The sequence below is a fragment of the Rousettus aegyptiacus genome, unplaced genomic scaffold (assembly GCF_014176215.1).
Source record: "Rousettus aegyptiacus isolate mRouAeg1 unplaced genomic scaffold, mRouAeg1.p scaffold_m13_p_6, whole genome shotgun sequence".
Taxonomy (NCBI): Eukaryota; Metazoa; Chordata; class Mammalia; order Chiroptera; family Pteropodidae; genus Rousettus; species Rousettus aegyptiacus.
In genome coordinates, this window is record NW_023416309.1 from 98,888,361 (window position 1) to 98,909,116 (window position 20,756).

At 49.8% G+C, this 20,756-nt stretch overlaps 2 protein-coding genes across 2 annotated transcripts; both read right to left on the minus strand.

The window, feature by feature from the left end:
- Window positions 1-1,588: 1,588 nt before the first annotated feature.
- KRT32 (keratin 32) lies at window positions 1,589-7,761 on the minus strand. Its single transcript, XM_016150997.2, has 7 exons — window positions 7,294-7,761; window positions 6,525-6,607; window positions 6,232-6,388; window positions 4,770-4,931; window positions 4,564-4,689; window positions 3,612-3,832; window positions 1,589-1,718 (listed from the first exon to the last, which is right to left on the minus strand). The coding sequence occupies exons 1-7, from the start codon at window positions 7,759-7,761 to the stop codon at window positions 1,589-1,591; spliced, it is 1,347 nt and encodes a 448-aa protein (XP_016006483.2).
- A 5,540-nt stretch (window positions 7,762-13,301) lies between these two features.
- On the minus strand, window positions 13,302-16,936 carry KRT35 (keratin 35). Its single transcript, XM_016150999.2, has 7 exons — window positions 16,466-16,936; window positions 15,535-15,617; window positions 15,183-15,339; window positions 14,879-15,040; window positions 14,461-14,586; window positions 13,737-13,957; window positions 13,302-13,449 (listed from the first exon to the last, which is right to left on the minus strand). The coding sequence occupies exons 1-7, from the start codon at window positions 16,934-16,936 to the stop codon at window positions 13,302-13,304; spliced, it is 1,368 nt and encodes a 455-aa protein (XP_016006485.1).
- Between the last annotated feature and the right edge of the window lie 3,820 nt (window positions 16,937-20,756).

Below are 20,756 nucleotides of genomic sequence, written 5' to 3' on the forward strand. Positions count from 1 at the left end.
ACTTTTCTACCATTTCAACGTTTTTCCCACCAGTCTTTCACAGGAACCTGCTGCTCCAGCCAGCAGGCCACTCAAGGCCTCTGAGGTATGACTTCTGTTTTCCTACAGAATCTCCCATACCTTTACCTCTCTTTTGCTCTGTAGACAGCCTATTAGACCTTCCAGGTTCATCTCAAATGCCACCGGCTAAATAAAGCCTTTTCTGCTCTCCCCAAGCTAGTACTTTCTCCCAGTTTTTGTCAGTGTGTAATACTTCTAGGTAGGAATTTGGCCATGTAGTGCAGTGGTTAGAATAATGAATGCTGTAGTAGAAGCCTTTACGGGGTCCAAATCTTCATCCTTGCATGCAACTTTGGGCAACTGACTAAACCATTCTCTGAACCTCAGTTTTCCATCTCTAAGATGGCCATGACTCCTACCTTACAAGGTGGTCATGAAACTGGATAAATTAATTTATGTAATGTGCTCAACAATATACCAGGTGCATCACAAGTGCTCAGTAAGTGGTAGTAATGGTTATTCTTATTATTTTATTATTATTATTATTATTATTATTATTATTATTAGGCCCTTATTGAGGAAGGAGTGAGGCTTTACACACACCAGTCTTAGCTCCCTTTCTAACTAGAAATATCTAGATTTTTGGTATTCTCCTGCACCCAGGTATAATTCACAAATAGTGAGAACTCAAAATATGAATTAATTGAGCATCTCTGGGTCCTGAAGGCCTATATTTGAGTCCTGGGTCCACCACTTAATATATGACTTTGAGCAAGTTTCTTAACCTGAGTCTCAGTTTCCTCATTTATAAAGTAGAGAAAATAATGGTACCTTTTTTATAGATCATTACAAAGATTAAATGGGGCATTAACAAGGTATATAGGGGGCTACCAGCCCATGAGATAGAACCTACACCTCCCAGGCAATTAGTGAAGACTTTATAAATGAATGATCCCATTGTGTCAGCTATAATGAGGTTTAGGGGTGGGGTTATCACAGTATTATTCTCACTTACAGTTGTTTGGCCTCGGTTTCTGGCATAAGTATCTCCTTCCTCTCTTTATGCTTTTATTACTTGGCTCTGAACTAATCGCCTGGTTTTAACTGGTTTCTGGCATGTGGACCTTTTGGCGAATGTCTCACAAGCCTTTATGGAAGTGGAGGGGCATAAAAGCAAATACAGAATTTGGCCACATTCTCTCAATGCCAGCCGAGCAGCAGAATTGGCTGGTGGCTAGCATCATAAGTGACAACTAGAGAAAGACATGTTTGCAGGGCCACTGAATGAGGCTTTATTTGCCACGTGACGGAGAACACATGCTCTTGAGGCAGCAGAGAACCAGAAAGATCAGCAAAGAGAGTAATTAGCCCATGGAAATGAGAGAGGCCACTTCTAAGAAATGGAGCATAGGGCGCCCCCTGCAGTATCAGAGAAACTTGCCGACAGATTGCCCACCCCTGGCACCGCTCAGTCTTCCTTGCTGGCCACGGCAGGTCCCGCTCTCTCGGTGGTCACTGAACCTTGGTCAGGCGGCCTGAGTAGGTACCCACCTCTGGTCCCTCCAGGATTCACTGGTGCTGAGGGACTTCAGTAGCGGGCTTGGGGGCAGGGCACACAAGGTACACAGGCAGTGCGGGGCACACAGACTGTGCAGGGCACGCTGGGAGAGGGCACGCAAGGCGGACATGAGTTTGTGGAGCATGGGTTACAGGGCAATCTGCGGAAGAAAGGTACATGGGGGTATTAGAAAGAAGCCTGAGTGGACAGCAAGTTCATCTGGTTCTGTCCCCAATGCCTCCCAAATTCGCCCACGATGCACCCTCTCCACTCACTTCCCTAGTCCCAACTTTCATTGTCTTCACCTCTGCAATCCCAGTGGCCTCATAACTGGTCTCCCAACCCCATTCTTGCTCCTCCTAATCATCATCAACATGATGGCCAAAGTGATCTTCTACCAACACAAATCTAATCATGCCTTTCCCCTGTCTAAGACCTTCCGTGGCTCCCATTAGTACTCAGGACGAAGAGTAGCTTCCTTCAACTCAACTGTCACATCCTCCTTGGAGCCCCCCTGAATCTCTCTGTGTCAAATCCCCCTATGGTACCATGTACTTCCTTCCAGAGTGATTTGTGATTATTCTATCATGATCTCTCTCCCCACTGGGCAATAAGGTCGACAGCCATGGCTGTGTGCCCACCTGCATACCTAGTCTAGAGCAGGCACTTAATAAGAATGTGTTGAAAAAGATGAATTAATCAATTAATACAGAAGGAATACATGGTACAAGGAAAATGAATAATCTCAGAGACTGACAGGTGTGGGCTCAAAACCAGAAATAACACACTGGATTTTGGATGGACACCAAATAGTCCAGAGACTAGACAGACAGTCTGAGGACCGCAGCCAGCCTGAAATGTGTTTCATTTGGCTAGCATTGTATTTGTTTTTAATATGTTGAAAATGTTTAAAATTCAGGAGAATTTAACATTTTTTTTAAAAATCCAGACACCTGGCTTCCCTTGAGCAATCAGAAGCACCAATTTCATGTGACAGAAATGGCCCTGAAGGGGCAGCACCACCCTCACTGGACCAGGCCCAGCTCCCTGGTTCTCCACAGTCCCCTGTGACCCACATCATTCATGCATATTAACAGCCTGGTCCTTGGCAAACATTTGACTTTGCAACTCTTGCTCTGGAGGACAAGACTCTAAATGACAGAGAAGCAAGGCTGAATGTAGAATAAGAAACGACCTACAGCAGTGATCAGCCCACCAGATGTCTCAGCCCAGAGCTATCCTTCACAGAGACAGCCACCAAGTCAGGCTGATTCTATCTGCGCAGCAGCTGGAGGCTGATGCCTCCACTGCCCTGATTCAAACCCTCCCCAATGCTTATGACCTAGACCCTGACCAGGGCCTCCTGAAGCATGTCCCTGGCCGGTCCCTCCACCCTCTACTCAGCCCTTCCTGCCTTCATCTGTGTCATCTTCCTGAGGCACAGCTTTGAGCTCTCACTGTTGGGTCAAGCAATGTTTACTGAGCGTACTATGTGCCAGGTGCAGGGGATAAAAATATGTTATATTGTCTCTGAGCTCCAAGTATTTACCTTCTAGTGGGAGGAGATAGGCAGTTAAACAAATTCTATCATTTTCTCCTCAAAAAAAAAAAAAGCAAGGCCTCTCAATTGCCCATAAAATAAAGCCCTCCCTGCCCAGTGTGATCTTCACGATTCTCCATGAACGGACCTCAGCTGACCTTTCCTGTCCTCCTTGCCACTCCAGTGCATCTCATGAAGCTCCCCCTACTGTTCTCACAAGTGCTGAAAAAACGTCCCCCGCCCCCCGCCCCCAGTATGCTCTCCTGGCACCTGGCACACACTGGGCACTTGGAAGAAGTTCGTTGACTTGGAATATAACAGAAGGATCTCCAATGGGCCGGGTTTGGAGATGGCAGCATGACACTTGCCTGACTTTCTTTAGATCATACCAGCTTCCTAATTGCTTCTTAATTATGACAGTGTCCTCCCTTATGAGCAGATCCAGTTGCTTCTTATGGCCTCCCCCAACCCTCCCACACATCTCCCTGTACAGCCTCAGCTGGGCTCACGTACTTGCAGTCCTCGCTCTCCAGCAGGCCTCGGTACGTGCTGATCTCACACTCCAGCCGGGCCCGGACGTCCAGCAGCACCTGGTACTCCCGGTTCTGCCGTTCCAGGTCACAGCGGATCTCGGCCAGCTGGCCCTCCACGTTGCTGATCAGGCACTGCATCTGGGCCAGCTGGGAGCCGTAGCGGCCCTCCGTCTCCGTCAGCGTGTTCTCCAGAGAGTCCCTCTACGGCAAAAAGAAAGATGAAACTATAAGGAACAGATCTATTTTCATGGCCTGGTTCGGAAAGCCCTAGAAAAAGCCAAGTCTCTCTTTGGGGTTGGGAATGGCCCCTCCCTACCTAAGTGACTGCAGAAACTAAAGTCCCAAAGGTCAAGTGACTTATTCAAGGTTAAGCAGCTGGTTAGTGATAGACCATGGTTTGGACACAGGTCCATGCGATCCTAAATCCATCATTCCTCCTTCAACCTTCGTCTGGCTTCAGGCTTCACCAGGCTCCTTTCCTACAGCACCATTTAGAACGGCGGTCTTCAACCCTGGTTGCATGTCAGAGTCACGTAGGAGCCTTTAAAAAACACTCAAACCCTGATTTCATTCTTCTGGGGAGGAACCTGGGCATGGGTTTGTTTTTTGTTTGTTTATTTGTTTGTTTGTTTGTTTGTTAACAGGTTGAATGGAGAAGCATGGATCTGGAAGGGCAGGCGAAGCAGAGAACAAGCATTCTTGGGGAGTCATGTATGACAGTAGCCACCCAGCCCATGTCAGATTTGAGGCATGCCTGTTTTATCTCTGAGCAGGGTCCTGGGAGAAACCTCCCTCCAGGAGAGGTCCACCGTGTGAGCATCGTGGTGGCTGAATCCAGGCCGCCTCGCCTCTTCCTCCTCCTTCCTGACTGCCTGTACCTATGCTCGGTGCCACCTCTCCCAGGGAAGAAGTGCGCACTCAGCAGCACTTACCAGGCGGTGCTGGGCCTGCAGCTCAATCTCCAGCGTGTTGACTGTTCGTCTCAGATCAATGATGTCTGACTGGTAGGTCTGGAGCTGCTCAGAGCTCGTGGCCACCTGCTGGTTAAGCTCCTCCATCTGCAGTGGGGGAGACAGGAGAGGCTGGAGTGCCTTCCCAGGGACAGCGGGGGAGACCGGCCCACCTGTGAGAGGCCCACCTGCATGTTGAACCATGCCTCCACGTCCCTACGGTTGGTCTCCACCACTGTCTCATACTGACACCGCATCTCTTCCAGCATCCTATTCAGGTCCACAGGGGGCGCGGCGTCCACCTCAATGTTAAGGCGGTCCCCAAGCTGGCATCGGAGGGCACTGACTTCCTGAAAAGGCACAAGAGCCCCAAACAAGTGAAAGTCTCACAATCCAGGCTCCCCTCCCCAGGGAGGCGTGAAAAGATGGAACCAACGATGCTAAAGATCTCTGCGTTAGAGGGGCCCTTTGCAGACTGCAGTTCACTCTGCAGTGTTCCAATGGCCCTCCAGCTCCAGCCGGACACCCCCATGTTGGGAGGAGCACTCTGGCTAAACACCTCCTGTCTCTGTGGCAGAAGCCAAGAGCAGCGTCAGGGTTTATTCGATGCCCTTGCACTACGAGGGAAACCTGCGCCCCTGTGCCCTGGCCACCTGCCCCGCCTGTGTTCATCCGGGAAGGAGGGCAGCAGGAGCCAGGCTCCGCTCTGTTCAAGACCCAAGTTAGAGTAGGCACCCTCTCGGGCTCGGCTGCCAAAGAGAGAAAGTTGTCGCTGGGCTGCCAGGAGTGTGCGATAACACTTCATTAGTGGCTTCTTGGTGAGGTTCCCAGTTCTCTGATTTAAGTGGGATGAGTCAGGTGCCTTAGGACGCTTGACAAATATGTGGTGACTGATTGTTACTTTACACTAAAGCCCGAGGGAACCGAGCCAGGATTCGCAGGCACTTGTCCTTTCAAATCCCGAGTCAAGAGGTTGAGAGTCAACCCAAGGAAAGAGGGGAAAACACCAGAGCTCAGGTGGGCGTTGCAGCACACAGGTGCGCAGGGTGGAGGGATTTCCCTCCGAGGACCTGAAGGAAAGGAGGAAAAGTCGGAAAGGATTGACCTGCGCTTTTGGGTTATTGTATGCAAACAGAAGAGACAGGGGGATATGAGACAGTGGACAGGAAAATAAAGAAAACCACTGTCGTTCAACTCTCCCTTTGGGGACACAGGGTCACCCCAGCAGTCTGGCCTAGCGGAGCTGGACAGACAGGTCCATGTGAGTTCCAGAACACAGCCCCACTGTGGCTCTTGTGCCTTACTCTACCCCAGAGCATAGCTCTCATGAGAGAAACAAATGCAGTGGCAAAAGCATCGGGCAGTCACACCAGTCGAGGAAGAGCAGAAGGGAGGGTTGCTAGCTGAACACCAACCAAGGGACAGGTGTTTCACACCCCCAACCTCGTTTAATTCCCACAGCAGCCCTGTCTGATAGTGTTATCCCCGTTTACAGATGTGGAGGCTCAGAAAGGTTAAATAAATTTGGCAAAGTCACAGAAACAATACGTGGCAGGCCTGGGAATGTCAACCCACATCTATCCAAACCCGAACCCCACGTTCCTCCCATCCTGCTTCCCAGGGCCACCTCGGCTTGACTTCTGGTCTCACCTGCTCATGGTTCTGCTTGAGGCAGAGCAGCTCCTCCTTCAGAGACTCCACCTGGGCCTCCAGGTCGGCCTTGCACAGGGTCAGCTCGTCCAGGATCCTGCGCAGGCCGTTGGTGTCGGCCTCCACCAGCTGGCGCAGGGCCAGCTCCGTCTCGTACCTACACAAGGAAAGAGACAGCAATCTAGGGGGTGAAACTGAATGCAGAACTCAGAAGAGACTTTAAACAGCTAGCACTTTTCCAACTCTCTACGAAATTAATGAAAACTCGCCAAGGGTGTGCAGGCCAAACTCACTTGGTCCTGAAGTCATCAGCGGCCAGCTTGGCATTGTCGATGTGCACCACCATCCTAGCGTTCTCTGCCTTGGAGCACAGAATCTGGGGGTCAAGGTATACAAAGGGCATCAGTCCAGGGTCAGAAGGATGAAGAACCCAAGTGAGGAGAAGACGGCAGCAGGCGGGGCTCAGCAGGCTTGCAGCCGTCCCTGCAGAAGCTCTTCTTCCCTGGAACTCTGGGGGATACCTAGTGAACTGCTAATCCTTGGAGATACAAGGCTTCTTTTTCAAGCACTTGGGTCTGCATAAGACCAAGTGCCGCATTTTGGATGCAAGGAGCAATATGGAAGGAAAGAATCTCATTGAGTCTGAAGTCATTCACGTGACAGTTAGAAGGGGCCTTAATAAGCACTAACATTCACTGAAAACGTACCGTGCTTAAGGAGCAGTCCTAAGCACTTTATTTGCGCCAACTCTTGGAATCCTCTTGACAGCCCCATTAGCAACGTACCATTACTATCTCCATTCTACAGATGAGAAAGCTGAGGCATTGGGAAGGGAAGGGACCTCCTGAAGTCAGGCAATGAATCAATGGTAGAACCAAGACTATATCCCAGGTCTCTTTGCATGTTAAGAGCTCTGGATGAGTGCTCAAATTATGAGATAATCCTATGCCCTAGGGAGTCTCTTTTCCCTGAACATAGCTTAATAAATTAATGAGATTCAAATCTGGAATGCCAGCCTTTCCAGTCACCTTCTCAGTGAGACTGTCCACTGCCTGCCCTCACCTTCTGCTGGAGCTCCTCGATGGTCCTGAAATAAGACTGGTAGTCAGGAAATATGGTGGGCACTTGGGACTGGCAGGCCTCTTGGATCTTGCTCTCCAGGCTGGCGTTCTCCTGCTCCAGCTGGCGCACCTTCTCCAGGTAGTTGGCCAGCCGGTCGTTCAGGACCTGCATGGTCTCCTTCTCGCTGCCACTGAAGGTCCCTTCGCAGTACCAGTTGCAGGTACCCATGGAGCTGGAGATGCTATTGGTTGGCCGGCAGCTGCCAGGCTGGCAGGAGCTGGCTAGGTAGGTCTTGGAGAGACAGCTGGCCGGCCGGTAGGTGGTGGGCATGCAGACAGAAGGCACGCAGGTCATGGGTTGGCAGACATAGCCCAGGCACAGCTCAGGCCGGCAGCTCATGCTGCTGGAGCAGACAGAAGAAGGCCAAGGGCAGCTCTTGACGGAGGCAGATAAGCAGTTGGATGTCATGCTGGGGAGGCTCATTCACAGCTGCAGCTACATGGATCACAGCATGTACAGACCCCATCCTGCTCAGGCTCTTTTAAACCTTTGGAATGAGGGGGCTTACACTAGAAAGTCATCATGAGGTGGTGTTGATGTTTATGCTTAGCCCCAGAGCAAGCTGCTAATTAATTTGTAATTTGGTTTTCAATAAGGAGTTCCTTTCCTCATAAAAGAGGCCAAGCTTGTCATTTGGCTAATGCAGGACTCTGGGCTCCTGTCATTGATCCCCAGGGGAGAGCTTCTGGACACATCTTCAAAGGATCAACTCCATGCCTGGGCCCTCATTACCAGGGCGGAGCCACCGAGAGACCACAGCGGCCTGGCCCGGTGAGCCAATGGCCTTGCCCATTGTGCCCCGACCTGCTTCAGCCCTGAGAAAGGCCACAGTCTATGGATAGCAGCCACTCCTTTTAATGAAAGCATTTATGCGGGAAGAGGCTTGTCCCCTTAAGGAGGAAATGTGTGGGTGACAGAAGCTGCACCAATACTGGCAGTGGCATAAATCCAGGGAGATAGGGAAAAAAACCTCCGAGGCTTCTAAACATGAATCATCTTCCTATTGTTTCTTCCAGGGGAAATATCAGGGAGGAGAGAACAAACTCAAGACACAAGCAGAAAGCGTCAGAATCAGGGACATCTTTTTAGCTGGACAGAACCCCACTCTTAAAAAAGATCAGTTTCATGAACGTCTCTGTGAGGTAGATGCTCTAGCCTGAACGTCTCTGAATCCTTCTCTTCGGTTCTCACAGCTCCATGTAGAGTTGTCAAGTTCGATTACTGTTTCTTGAACAGACCGAGGTTGGACAGGCGCTACTCTCGCTTTCTGCAATGGTGAGCAGGGAGGGCTCACTTCAGGACCTCAGAGAGGAGAAGCAGTGTGAATCGGCTCCCTCGAGAAGTGACACTTTGCAGCCCTGGGCTGAGCTAAGCCAGGTATCTCCAATTATAGACACCTTGGGCATTTCTTAAGAAAGCAACAGGCAAGACCAGTGGTTTTCAGTCCTTGCGTGCAATACTTACTGGCACACACACTTCGTGTTTAATATGTGTGTATTACATAGCTATTTTTTATTCATTAATCTTCTCAACATTACATTGGAGCGTAAGCCCTTCATATTTTTCTAGAAGTGTTGGTGAAGGAACAAGGAAAAGAAAGCCCCACCCAGCCCTAATCCCTGAAATGTGTTGCTTGCATAAAGTCAGGATAGAGTTGCTATCTTCTAACTCGTTGTGTGACTTTGGGAAAGTCACTTTACCTCTCTAGGCCTCAGTTTCCCCATGCAAATTGAAAGGGTTAGATTAAATCATCTCTCAGTTTGATTTCCTGCAACAACCATAAATTCCAGTTCCTTTACCTGGATTAACTGTTTAGAGACGATGGTGGCATCAGATGGAAGGAGGCATGATAGCAATCCTGACCACATAGAACGAGACTCATTGGACCGCCTTTCAAAATCATAACCCGTATGTGTTGAAAGTACGCAAGTGCCAGACACTGTACGATGTCCTTGGCATTAATTTGCCCATTTAATCTTCATTTTTAAAAGCTATAAGATAACTAGTATTGTAATAAGGTGTGGCAATGGTTCTCGAAGTGTGGTCTCCAGACCAGCATCATCAACATCACTCAGGAATATGCTAAAAGTGCAATTCCTCAGGTCCACCCCAGACCAACTGAATCAGAAACTCTGATGGTGAGCCCCATCCACCTCTATTCATCAAGTCCTCCAGGCAGGTTTGAGAACCGCTGAGGTATAAGAGCACCTGCCACCAGAATTCCTTTTGCAAAAAACAACAACAACGACAAAACTTTTACTTGAAAAAAACATATTAAAAAGTTCTTGGAGTAAAAGGTGGGATCCCAAGTGTCCTGATGTTGGCTGGCAAAGCACCAGAGGAAGACAGAGGAGAATTTGACATTCCCAGGACACTCATGGAAGAAAGAGGTGAGAGGAGATAGGAGCTCGGAGGAGAGGCACCAGGAAGGCGGTGAGATCCCGTGCCCTGCGATGCAGTCCCATCCCGTGGTTCCCAAGAAATCTTCAGCAAAGCCCACTAAATACAAATGCAACAAAGAGGAGAGCAGATTGTTCAAAGCCACATCAGACGGACTTCCAGCCGGTATGCCAGACCCGATGCCCCCCTCCCAGCTCCTGGATCACAGGTGAAGAAGCAGGGGCAGAGAAAGGTAGATCCAGGGCTAGAGGGAGCACAGTTGGTTTTCACATCCAGGTCTGTCCGGATCCTAAATCTTTTTCCACTGTACCCCAGCTCTCCGAGGCCAAAGCAAACTGTTGGATAAATACATTTAATTTTTTAAAATGGGAAGGAGAGAAGAGAAGGTAATGCAAAAAAAAAAAAAAAAAAAAAGCCAAATAAGTGGGAGAAAATAAGGAAGAAATACTGGTGGGAACTGAGGGCTAAATAGGTTCAGGATAAAGGATCTGTTTAAATAAATAAAGGGCAGATAGGATGCATGTCGAGGCCTGCCTGGCCTGAGACCATCTCCTTCCTTCCACTCTTTGAAAAAGCAGAATAATCCCAGAGAAAAGACCTATAAAAACTAAATTTAGGAATTTCTACCACCCAAAAAACCAGCTGGCCAACCTGCCTGTACACATGGCAACTTTCATCAGTTTTTTAGTGTCTTGTCAGTAAATATAAGCAAAAGGATCACCAGACATTTAAGAGACATTTCCAACATTAAAAACAAGAGATAAAACAAATAAACAAAATAGTGAAGAGGAAGTTGGGAAAACAAAAACAATACAGACTCTAAAACAATCTATGAAGATGTATATGTGCGTATATTTTTTTAACCTCAGAGATAAGTATAGCAGATCCATTCTTGAAATAAGAGCTGGATGTTATAAAAAAAAAAAAAAAAAAAAAAGGAAGAGAAAATAAAAATAGCTCTTTGGAATTAAATATATGATAACTGCAATTAAAAATTCAGTTCAGATGTTTGAAATTAAAGGAGAAAGAAAAAAAAAGCCAGAACTAAGGAATAGTCCAGAGTACAACGTGGAGATGAGATCGTCTACGTCAGAGCTGTCCTGAGCCCCCTGGAACCCCGGCTGCCTTGCCAAAGGGCCCTCTGCCTAAGGAAAGAGCTCTCAGCTCTGGGTGCAGCTGGGAATCACTTGGAGAGCTTTTAAAAATTTCAAGACCAATGAACTCAGGATTTCTGGGGTCAGACCAGGCATCCATACTTTTCAAAGCTCTCCAGGTCATTCCAATGTGCAGCCAAGGCTGAGAACCTCTGGGCAAAAGGAAACAGCATTATAATTAAAAAGCACAAGCAAATGAAGTAAATAGGAATTCGAGGCAGGGCCACACAGGATCTGGTGAGCTCCCTCTTGGAGGGAGTGAGGGTGGGTTAGGAAGGGGCTTGTACACGAGCCCATGTGTTCAAGAAAGCATGCACATACTGACTGCATGCTGACTGTGGCTTTTCCCCACTGACTTTGCCCCGATTCAAAATTAGCTAGTAAGTCGTGTAACTGCTTATCTGCTTTTGGTTGGTCTGGTTTACCCTGGACATCACTGTTTGGAAGAAAACCTCAGAAATGAAACCCTGGGCAGAGAAAGGTGGATGCCCACCATCAGAACACTGGGCAATCAGCTAGAATAGAGAGCCCACAATGTTGACCAATTTTCAAATGCTCAGCATATGCTCGGCAAAGCATTAGGGACTTTACAGCACAGTAAATGTTGTGTTCTCTTTTATTGATGATGAAACTGAGACTCAGGAAGGGATTACCACCTCCTAAAGCTCCCACGGGCAGTAAGTGGAAGGGCTGAGATTTGAACTCATGTTGGTCTGACTCATGTTTGGAGCCCATATTCATCACACTAACACCATGGCCGCCTTTAACTGGCCTCCTCACGCCACTGAGGTAGGAAGGAAAGAGGCAGTGAGTGGACTCCTTCCTGTCCTATCCCAAGGCCACCCTCCAGCTAGGTTCAATCCTGTCCCTGGCACCTAACACACTGCCTGGCCCAGGGAGGCACTTGGTAAGGGTTCATTGAATGAAATGGATGATCCTGAGACCATCACCCTCAACAAAACCAGCCAAGGTGTCCCAAGAGGACCAAAGCTGAAATGGTACAGGAGGCCAGGAGTGAAGCAGCTGGGAGAAACCAGAGCCCCAGACCCTCCTTTACAGGAGGCTGGAAAGGGGAAGATTCTAAAATTGAATCAAAGTGAACTATACTGGGCATCATTAAGGGGTGAGAGTCTCAGGCCCACCTTAGTCAGCATCTTTCCCCAACCTGTCCTCCACCTTGGGTGCTGTGACAACTCTCTTAACATCACTAAAGTTCCTTAGTATGGGCTCTTGGCATCTTTTAAAGAGTATGTGGCCATCTGGGGACAACTTGCCTTCCTGTCTATCTCAGAAAATTTTGCCTTCATCTTGCTTCATTTCCCATTGGAATTGATGGAACTTGGTATTTGCCTTGTCTTTTGGGGAGGACATTCTAGATCTAAGTGAGAGCCTTTGGGTCAAGATGCTGGAAGCTCCCACTTCCATGGGGAAATGCTTTGGTACCCCTGGGCACTTGTGCCTCATCAGAGGCCAAGGACACACAAGAACATGATGAGTTTCTTAAGGACAAGAATCTCTAATTGTGAATGAAAGGCATAATGGCCAGCTCACTCTTGCACCTCCTGCTTTCGATGGAGTGTGGGTTTTCAGGGGGTTTACTGAGCTGGCAGGGCTGTGTGACCGGGCTGCAATGGAAGAATGGAGTTGATATAAACACTGCTAAAAGTACCCTGGTATGGGACCTCATATTGCTGCTCTTATGAGGACCACAGAAGTAAAGCTAATAAAGTGGCCTAAGATGCTTCATAATGTACCGGTTCCAGGTTTTTCCATCATCCTCTGGGATCCTGGGGTGACCGTATGTACTAAGAGAGGTATTAGGAGAAGTCTGGTAACACCTCTCACCACACTGGACTCTTAGAGAAAGTCTTCATCAGGAAAGCTAAGCAAAAAGCCCCACTGTAGACCTCTACCCAACCCCAACAGAGGCATAGGGACCCTGTCATCCTCAGTGTCATATGTGGTTACACATCTCCCAATTATCTACCCAAGAGTCACCCCTCTTCATCGAGCAGAGACACAAAAAATCCAGAATGGTGTTACTTAGGCATCGAGAGATAGAGCAAATGAGCTTTATTGTTTCACCAAGAGAAGCCCTCTGTTGCATTTCATAACCCACTGAAACAGTACCCAGAAGAAAATCCTGTCCCAGTGGGCAGCCTAAGAACAGAGACCCTGGCACCCATTGAAATGATGAGGAGGTGAGGCCTTCGAAAGTGGCCAGCCTTGGCGATAGGCTTTGAGAAACTTTATAATGTGTATTTGCAGTGATGCTCTCAGGGTCAGGCCCTGAGTTCTGCACAAAGAGAAGGGTTTGGGCTTTAAGTTTAGGGTTGAGTAGAGGCCAAGGCCAGCCCTGGAGATAATGGCCTTGGATTTCTAGGCCAGTCACTCTCAGAACCGGCCCCCTGGGCAGGGGACACAAATGGGGCGGGGACTGCAGTTTGTGCGGGCTGTGCCAGGACCACAGGAGGCCACAGGAACACAGGGGAGGCATGACTTGGAAGGCGCGAGGTCAGGGGCACATGGGTTACAGGGGAGCCTAGAAGAAAGAAAAAGATCAGATTACTATGATTTTCCAGATGCTGTTTTCAATAACTTAGAGCACGTTAAAAATCATCTAGTCCTTCCCCCTCATTTTACCTAACAGGAAATAGAGGCCCAGGAAGAAAAGGAACTTGCCAAGGTCACATGATGAATTTGTAACAAAACCAGACCTAAAACCCAGGGCTCTTGACTCCAAGCTGGGCTCTTCCCAGGCACCATGCTGTCTCCCCAGAACTTTGTAGATTGCATTCAAAAGAGGAGAGCGCTCTCAGTGAAACTCACTTGCAGTCCTCGCTCTCCAGCAGGCCTCGGTATGTGCTGATCTCGCCCTCCAGCCGGGCCCGGACGTCCAACAGCACTTGGTACTCCTGGTTCTGCCGCTCAAGGTCACTCCTGATCTCAGCCAGCTGGGACTCCACGTTGCTGATCAGGCACTGCATCTGGGCCAGCTGGGAGCTGTAGCGGGCCTCTGTCTCAGCCAGGGTGGATTCCAAAGCATCTCTCTGTGAGGGCAAGGATTGTATAGAGAGGAAGAAATTTAGAGGCCAGAAAAGGAGCAAAAAAAAAAAAAAAATGCACCTAATCCATCTGGGTCTCAGTGAGGCCTCAGAATCCAAGAATGGAAACTCAGAGACTTACTTTGAGCCAGGATGAACCACAATCAGATATCTCTTTTGAGATGAGCCAATTAGTACCTGTAGCCATCTTGATCTGGAGGATCTAATCCTATAAACTATATCTCTGAGTAACTGATAATTACTCAGAAAGAATCTGCTTACACAAATATAGGAGCTGCTGCCTGGACAAGTCAGTTGCTACAGGCCCCCTGTCTTTTACCACTGGGACACTTATGAATGGAGGTGGGGTTCTCTTTCCCTCTTCTCTAAACAGAAAATTTCTGATGCTCAAGAACTTGAACCACTGGAGCCTGCCTGTGTGGTCAGAGCATGGAAGTCAGAGGGCTCACATGCAGCTAGGCTTGGTCCCCAGCAGCCTCAGGGCTCACCATGCTCTGTTGGGCCTGCAGCTCAATCTCCAAGGCGTTGACCGTGCGTCTTAGCTCGATGATCTCCGCCTGGCAGGTCTGCAGCTGCTCTGAGCTGGACACCACCTGCTGGTTCAGCTCCTCGGTCTGAAACATACACACACAGAACCTCATCAGGATCACCGGGGTGTCAACTTCAGAGGTCCACAGAGGCTGCCTAGAATCATGAGCCAAGAAGGGCCATCAGGTCACCCAACCCACACCCTTTATTTCACACTTAAGGACATTGTTGCTTAGAGGACAGCAACCTGCCCCAGATACACAACGAGATTGAAACAGAGCTGGAACTTAAACATAGGTTTCTTGATTCAGAGCCTCAAGGTCAATTCTCTGTGACCCACCATGTATCTCTGTTGCATTGACTGATTTCAGTACCTACCTGGGTGTTGAACCATTCTTCAGCGTCCCGACGGTTATTTTCGACCAGAGTCTCATACTGGCACCTCATCTCATCCAGAACACGGTTCAGATCGACAGGTGGGGCAGCATCCACCTCGACGTTGAGCCGGTCACCAAGCTGGCAGCGCAGTGAGTTCACTTCCTATGGCAGACCAGGGATCAGCACTAACTTTCCCAGCTGGCTACCTCACTCATCGTCCTTCCCCATGCTCACCTGCTCCCCATGCTCACCTGCTCCCCCATGCTCACCTGCCCCCCATGATCACCTGCTCCCCCATGCTCACCTCCTCGTGGTTCTTTTTGAGGCAGAGCAGCTCCTCCTTCAGAGACTCCACCTGGGCCTCCAGGTCGGACTTGCACAAGGTCAGATCATCCAGGATCCTGCGCAGGCCATTCATGTCCGACTCCACCAGCTGCCTCATGGACACCTCCACCTCATATCTAGCAGGCACATGAGAGGGCACCTGAGGCTGCATTTCCTTTTTATATCTAAGTAGGATCCCACGCCAGACTGGCCTGATGCTATGTGTCTATCTTATTGCCTCAGTGACTAAATGTGGCCAAAACCCTGAGTCTGGGCATCACCAACACCCAGTTCTACCAGCCCCCAAACAAGGAGCAAGCAGGACAACTCACTTGGTCCTGAAATCATCTGCGGCCAGCTTGGCATTGTCGATCTGCACCACCAACCTGGCGTTCTCCGCCTTGGTGCACAGGGTCTGGGAAAATAAATGACTTCAGTAAAAGAAAGGACATGCTGATGGCCAGAATGCTCCAAAGCTGATGCGAGCTGCCTTTGGAGGGAGGGGGCAACACTTATCCCTGGTCTCTTGGCAGCTGAGGCTCCATGAAGGCTTATGAGCATGCCGTAGGAATCAGAGTAGGAAACCTCGAAGGTCCCTTCTGATGCAGAACATCTTTGACCTGCAGCCTGGGATCGAGACAGGGAGGCGTGGACATGCTGCAGGAGAGACCTGACATGGTGGCTTCCTCTTGTGTTCCTATCTCCCAGGCTGCTGGGGACTCTGGGCAGGTCATTACCAACTGCACATTCTGGGATTCCTTAGTCATAAATGTTCCTGCTCAGAAGTCAGCTGGGACTTTCAGGGGCTGGGCCAGGAGAAAACTTCTGACAGGTTTTTCCTTTCCTGAGTTACTTGTAAGAAACTTGATGTGCACCAAACACATCAGATCTAATCCCCTTAACTAGAAGAAGGAAAAGAAGAGGAAAAAAATCAAAACTCGGGTGGTTTGTGGCACCAAAGGTCACATGACCAGTTAGTTCATAGAGCCTGTGTTTAAGCCCTGGCTCCTCTAACTGCCAGCTGGACCGCTTAGAATAAGTCGCTTAACCAGCCTGAGCCTCAGTGTTCTCTGTTAAATGGGCTAATGGCATCTCCCTCATAGATGACTGGAAGGATCAAATAAGGCCACAGCGTGAACATGCTCTGTCACCCCCGAAGTGCCCCATGGCAGGTAGGGCTACTGCTACAGTTGTTCTGGCTTCCAGTCCAGTGCTGGGGGGCACCAGGCTCCTGAGCAGCCAAAGCCACTCCGAACCTCTTACCTTCTTCTGGAGCTCCTCGATAGTCCGGAAGTAGGACTGGTAGTCCGGACACAAGTACGGCACTTGCTGCTCACACCACTCGCGGATGCGGCTCTCCAGGCTGGCGTTCTCCTGCTCCAGCTGGCGCACCTTCTCCAGGTAGCTGGCCAGGCGGTCGTTCAGGAACTGCATGGTCTCCTTCTCGCTTCCAGTGAGGATGCCCTCCCCAAACCAGCCCCCTCCCATGCTATAGCTGATGGCAAAGCCTCCAGACGGGAGGCAGAGAGCCGGGAGGCAACTGGCGGCCCTGTAACTGCTCCTGCCCAGCCCAGCTGAGCATGTAGAGAAACTTCGGGCCCCACGGGAGAGGCTCGGGAGCTTACAAGAGCTGCTCGAGTACATTCTGGACATGCGAGGGGAGCCCCCACAGGCTCCTCCCGGACCCTTGAGAGATCCTGAAGAGAAGCTGGCCCTGAGGCATTGGGAAGCCATGGCCTCAGCAGCCTGGACACAAGTGACAGATCTTCAAGGCCAGACACCCCCGATGCAGAGACACAGCTCCTTTATATCTCTGCCCCAGTGGGCGTCGGCCTTTACAAAGTGTTTTCTCCTCGTTAAAGTTAATACCACTTTCTATCAGAACCCCTCATTAACCTGTTATTTAGCTTCCCATGAACATTTCCTTGCCTCGTAAAAAAGAAGCCCCATTGGACTGGTGGCTACGTTAAGACTCATCTCCACCACCCAGTGTCTCTGGGAAGACCAAGCCTCCATCAGTTCTTCAAAGGGGCCTGTCATCAGAGCTCAGACCTCAGCCTCCTCGTTAAGAGGTGTGGGAGTCCAGCCCCAGTCTTGACTTTCTCCAGCATTGTCTCCTTTTATGAGTCCAAGGGAGCAGAGAAGGCTTCAGTTTGGCTCCTAGGCACTGGAAGAACAAGCCTGGTTGTTGCAGGAAGGTAGAGACCGCAAGCTCAAGGAGACGCAAAAGGCTCTAGAATGGCCCGGGGAATATGGCTATGGTAACCAGCTATCACGGAAACCAGGATTGTTCTGATGTTAGTGCTGAAAGCCTTAGATCCCTGGGAACCCTTCAGTCCTGGGGAAAAAATGGTTCAGTTGGTCACCCTAGATATGGCAGAGCCTCAATGGACAAATCCCCACTCCCTCTCTTGCTAGGAAGTCTGTTCTCGTTGTGTAGCCTCAGCTCCAGACAAAATGACCAGAGGTCAGCTTACGGGGCACCTGCCAGTGGTGACACCTCCACATGTAGAAAGATATGTCTTCCTAGGCCCTGGTTGAAAAATGGAGAAGCCTTTCCTCTGGTTGCCTGGGAACAGAGGGAGTGGCCTTGACTCACAGGTCCCCTGAGAAGGCACAAAGGGCCTGACCTTCAGAATACGCCCTCTGCTACCGGAGCTGTCTGGACTGATGCCCAAAAAGCTTGCCAAGGGTGGGTTATTTTCCCAACAAATCCAACTGACCAAGCAAGAGGGGCTGAGTGAGAGGGTAGGTGGGACTTGCCTTCTGGTCTGGGGTCCTGCTTACTTTTCTAGGGACAGGTGTAATCTTCCCATCAGGAGAATCACTGTGAGCTGAGCACCAGCAGCTTCCCAGGTAGGGAGCTCAGTGCGTTCCCGTGTGTGGTCTCACTTAAGCCTTATGTCGCCCTGTGAGCCGGGCTTCTTAACCCCATCTCAAAGTTGAGGAAACTGAGACTCAGAGATGATAAGAGCTTGCCACCAGCAGGTAAAAACAAGTCGCCAACCTGAGCCTGACCTGGCCCTCTCCACCCCACCACCTGCCTCCACTGCTGCTCTGGGATGCCGTCTCGAGCCGCCAGATGTGGTTGGGCTCTGTGCAGAAAGGAAAGACACAATAAGGTGGGCTCCACAAGGGGATGGCCAACAGCCTCTGGTGTCCCATGGGAAGCTACACAGCATCCTGGTTACGTATGAACACTGTGGATTCGAATCCCAGTCTGCCATATACTAACTGCGCGACTTAACTTCTCTCTGTCTCTCTCTGTTTCCTCCTCTGTCACCTGAGAGGAAGGTAAGAATGCCTGCTTCCCAGGGCTGCTCTGAGGAGTCTACGAGCGTGAAGCCTCTTGAATAGCACACACTTGTGAGAAGTGCTCAGTAAGGGCAGCTGCTAAGATTACCAGTCCCCGCATGGGTGGAGTCTTGTTGTATTCCAAGCTGTCACTTGGAAACATGGACAGGCTCTGAGGACACGGGCCACCATCCCACGGGACAGGTGTATGTGTTCGAGGCCCTCAGATACAGAGCTTCCATGAGTCATAGTGCCCTTCCCACATCCCGGGGACCTGGCGTGACAGTCATCTGCCCAATGCAATCCCAGGGCCCCACCGGCTGCTTCGGCCTCTCCTCCCTGGAAATCCATGCCCGGTGCCAGGACGCAGCCGAGCTGAAAGCCTGGCTGTACCTCCTTGTGCTTCCCACCCATGTGAGTACAGCGCTCAACCCAAGCCCTGCTAAGCCACAGCCTCCTGGGACATGCTCTGCCTCAACAAGGGCCACCTTGGAGCCCAGAAAAGCCACAGCAGTAAAGATCAGGAAGCCTCACACTGTTTATACAGCCCCAGGGCTGGGACGGTCACATGGGTTCCCAGACAGTGCTCCACACCTGTGCTACCTAGAAGGGGTTTCTCTCCCTGATAAAGATCTATTAATAATGAGGCTAATGGTACCGGCCATCATTCGCTGAGCACTTAGCACCTGCCAGGCCCTGTGCTAAGCTCTCTCCATGTATTCTCTCCTTCACTCCCACAAGAACTTTATGAAATCAGCATCACCAATATCCCCATTTAATAGATGAGGAAACTAAGGCTTAGAGCGTTTCAGAAGCCTGTCCCCTGCTCCAGCCCTCCTGTCCCCTCCTGGCTCTGACCACCCATAGCAGTGACTTATGGTTGATCCATTGGCCCCCTTTTCACTAATGTCCTCAAATTGTCTTGTGTTTCAGCCCAGGGAGACCATACGTTCTTAGGGGCAAGGACCGACCTCATACTTCTTCTGAAATCTGCATAGCATCAAACTCAGCGCTGGGCTTCTGGATGTCTTAGAATGAATGAGTGAGTAAATGAATGAACGAATGCTTTGCCCATGGTGAATTGTGCTAGGTAAGGAAGGAGAGAAAGGATTTTGAGAGTCAGGGAGCATAAAAAGGGAGGGAATGAGATGGGAAGGAGAGAAAACCCGTGTAGGGAGCTGGGAGGGACAGACCCAACCCAAGTCAATCCTACTATGCCCACTCTTGCAGGTGAGGAAACCGAGGCTCAGTGATGGAAAGAGTTAGGCATCTCTGTATAGGGGAGCAGCACCTGCCCAGACTACCCAGCCTCTTCGGCAGAGAACAAAGTGTTCTCTGGGCCAAAAGCCATTCTGCCCAAAGGGAGATGGGCCCATAAGCCAATTCGGTGTGAAAGGTGTGGCTAAAAATTCTTGATAAGTTGTTTGTTTTTTTCCAGATAATTTTATAAAATACATAAGTAGTTTCAAAGCCTATTATGAAATAGCCTATTAATTGTTCTGGTCTATTTCCAATCTAAGCAGCATTCTTTTTAATAGAACAATTACCTAGAACCCCCCGTCAGCGAGAATTAGTGATGTTCAGCAAGTATCCTAATAACTTTCCCTATAGGACCTTGGCACTCTGCTCAGATGGGATCTGTGCTGTCCCCAGAACATGACATGGTTTTACTTGGCCATGCTCTCATTCATCCTTTGCCCTCCTTCCTCCTGCTTCTACCCACGTGTCAAGGTTTCCATCGATTCTAAATCTCCTCTAAGCCTTCCCTGGTGGCCCCCAAAAGAACCTGACAGCCTACCCACACCCACGCCTGCCAACCCTGGTGCCGTGTGGTCATACGTGGGTTGGTCTCCACAGCTGGACTGTCGGTTCCTTGGGGACTGTGCCTATTCTCCACCGTTTGGTCCAGCTGCTTCTGCACCCCTGCTTCTCCCTAGACGAGCCCCTGCACTAGCGCTGGGTTTTCCACACATGGGGCATTCAGTACACATCTGTGGATTGAAGTCTGCCCCTTGCCGTGTCAATGCCCAGTCCACAACAGTGTTGAATTCTGGTGTGCACACCAGTTAGTGATTTAAACTAGAACTCAACGGAGGGCGTGTGTGGGGTCGAGAGTAGGAAGGATTCCTTAACCAATGCCGATGCCCTGAACAAGTTAACGAAAAGCGAGACAAAGCTACGTAAATAAATCACCTGCAGCACACAGGGCTGTTTGAGTGCATGAGGCTGTGAAGGCACTCTGCAAACTGTAGAGTGAATA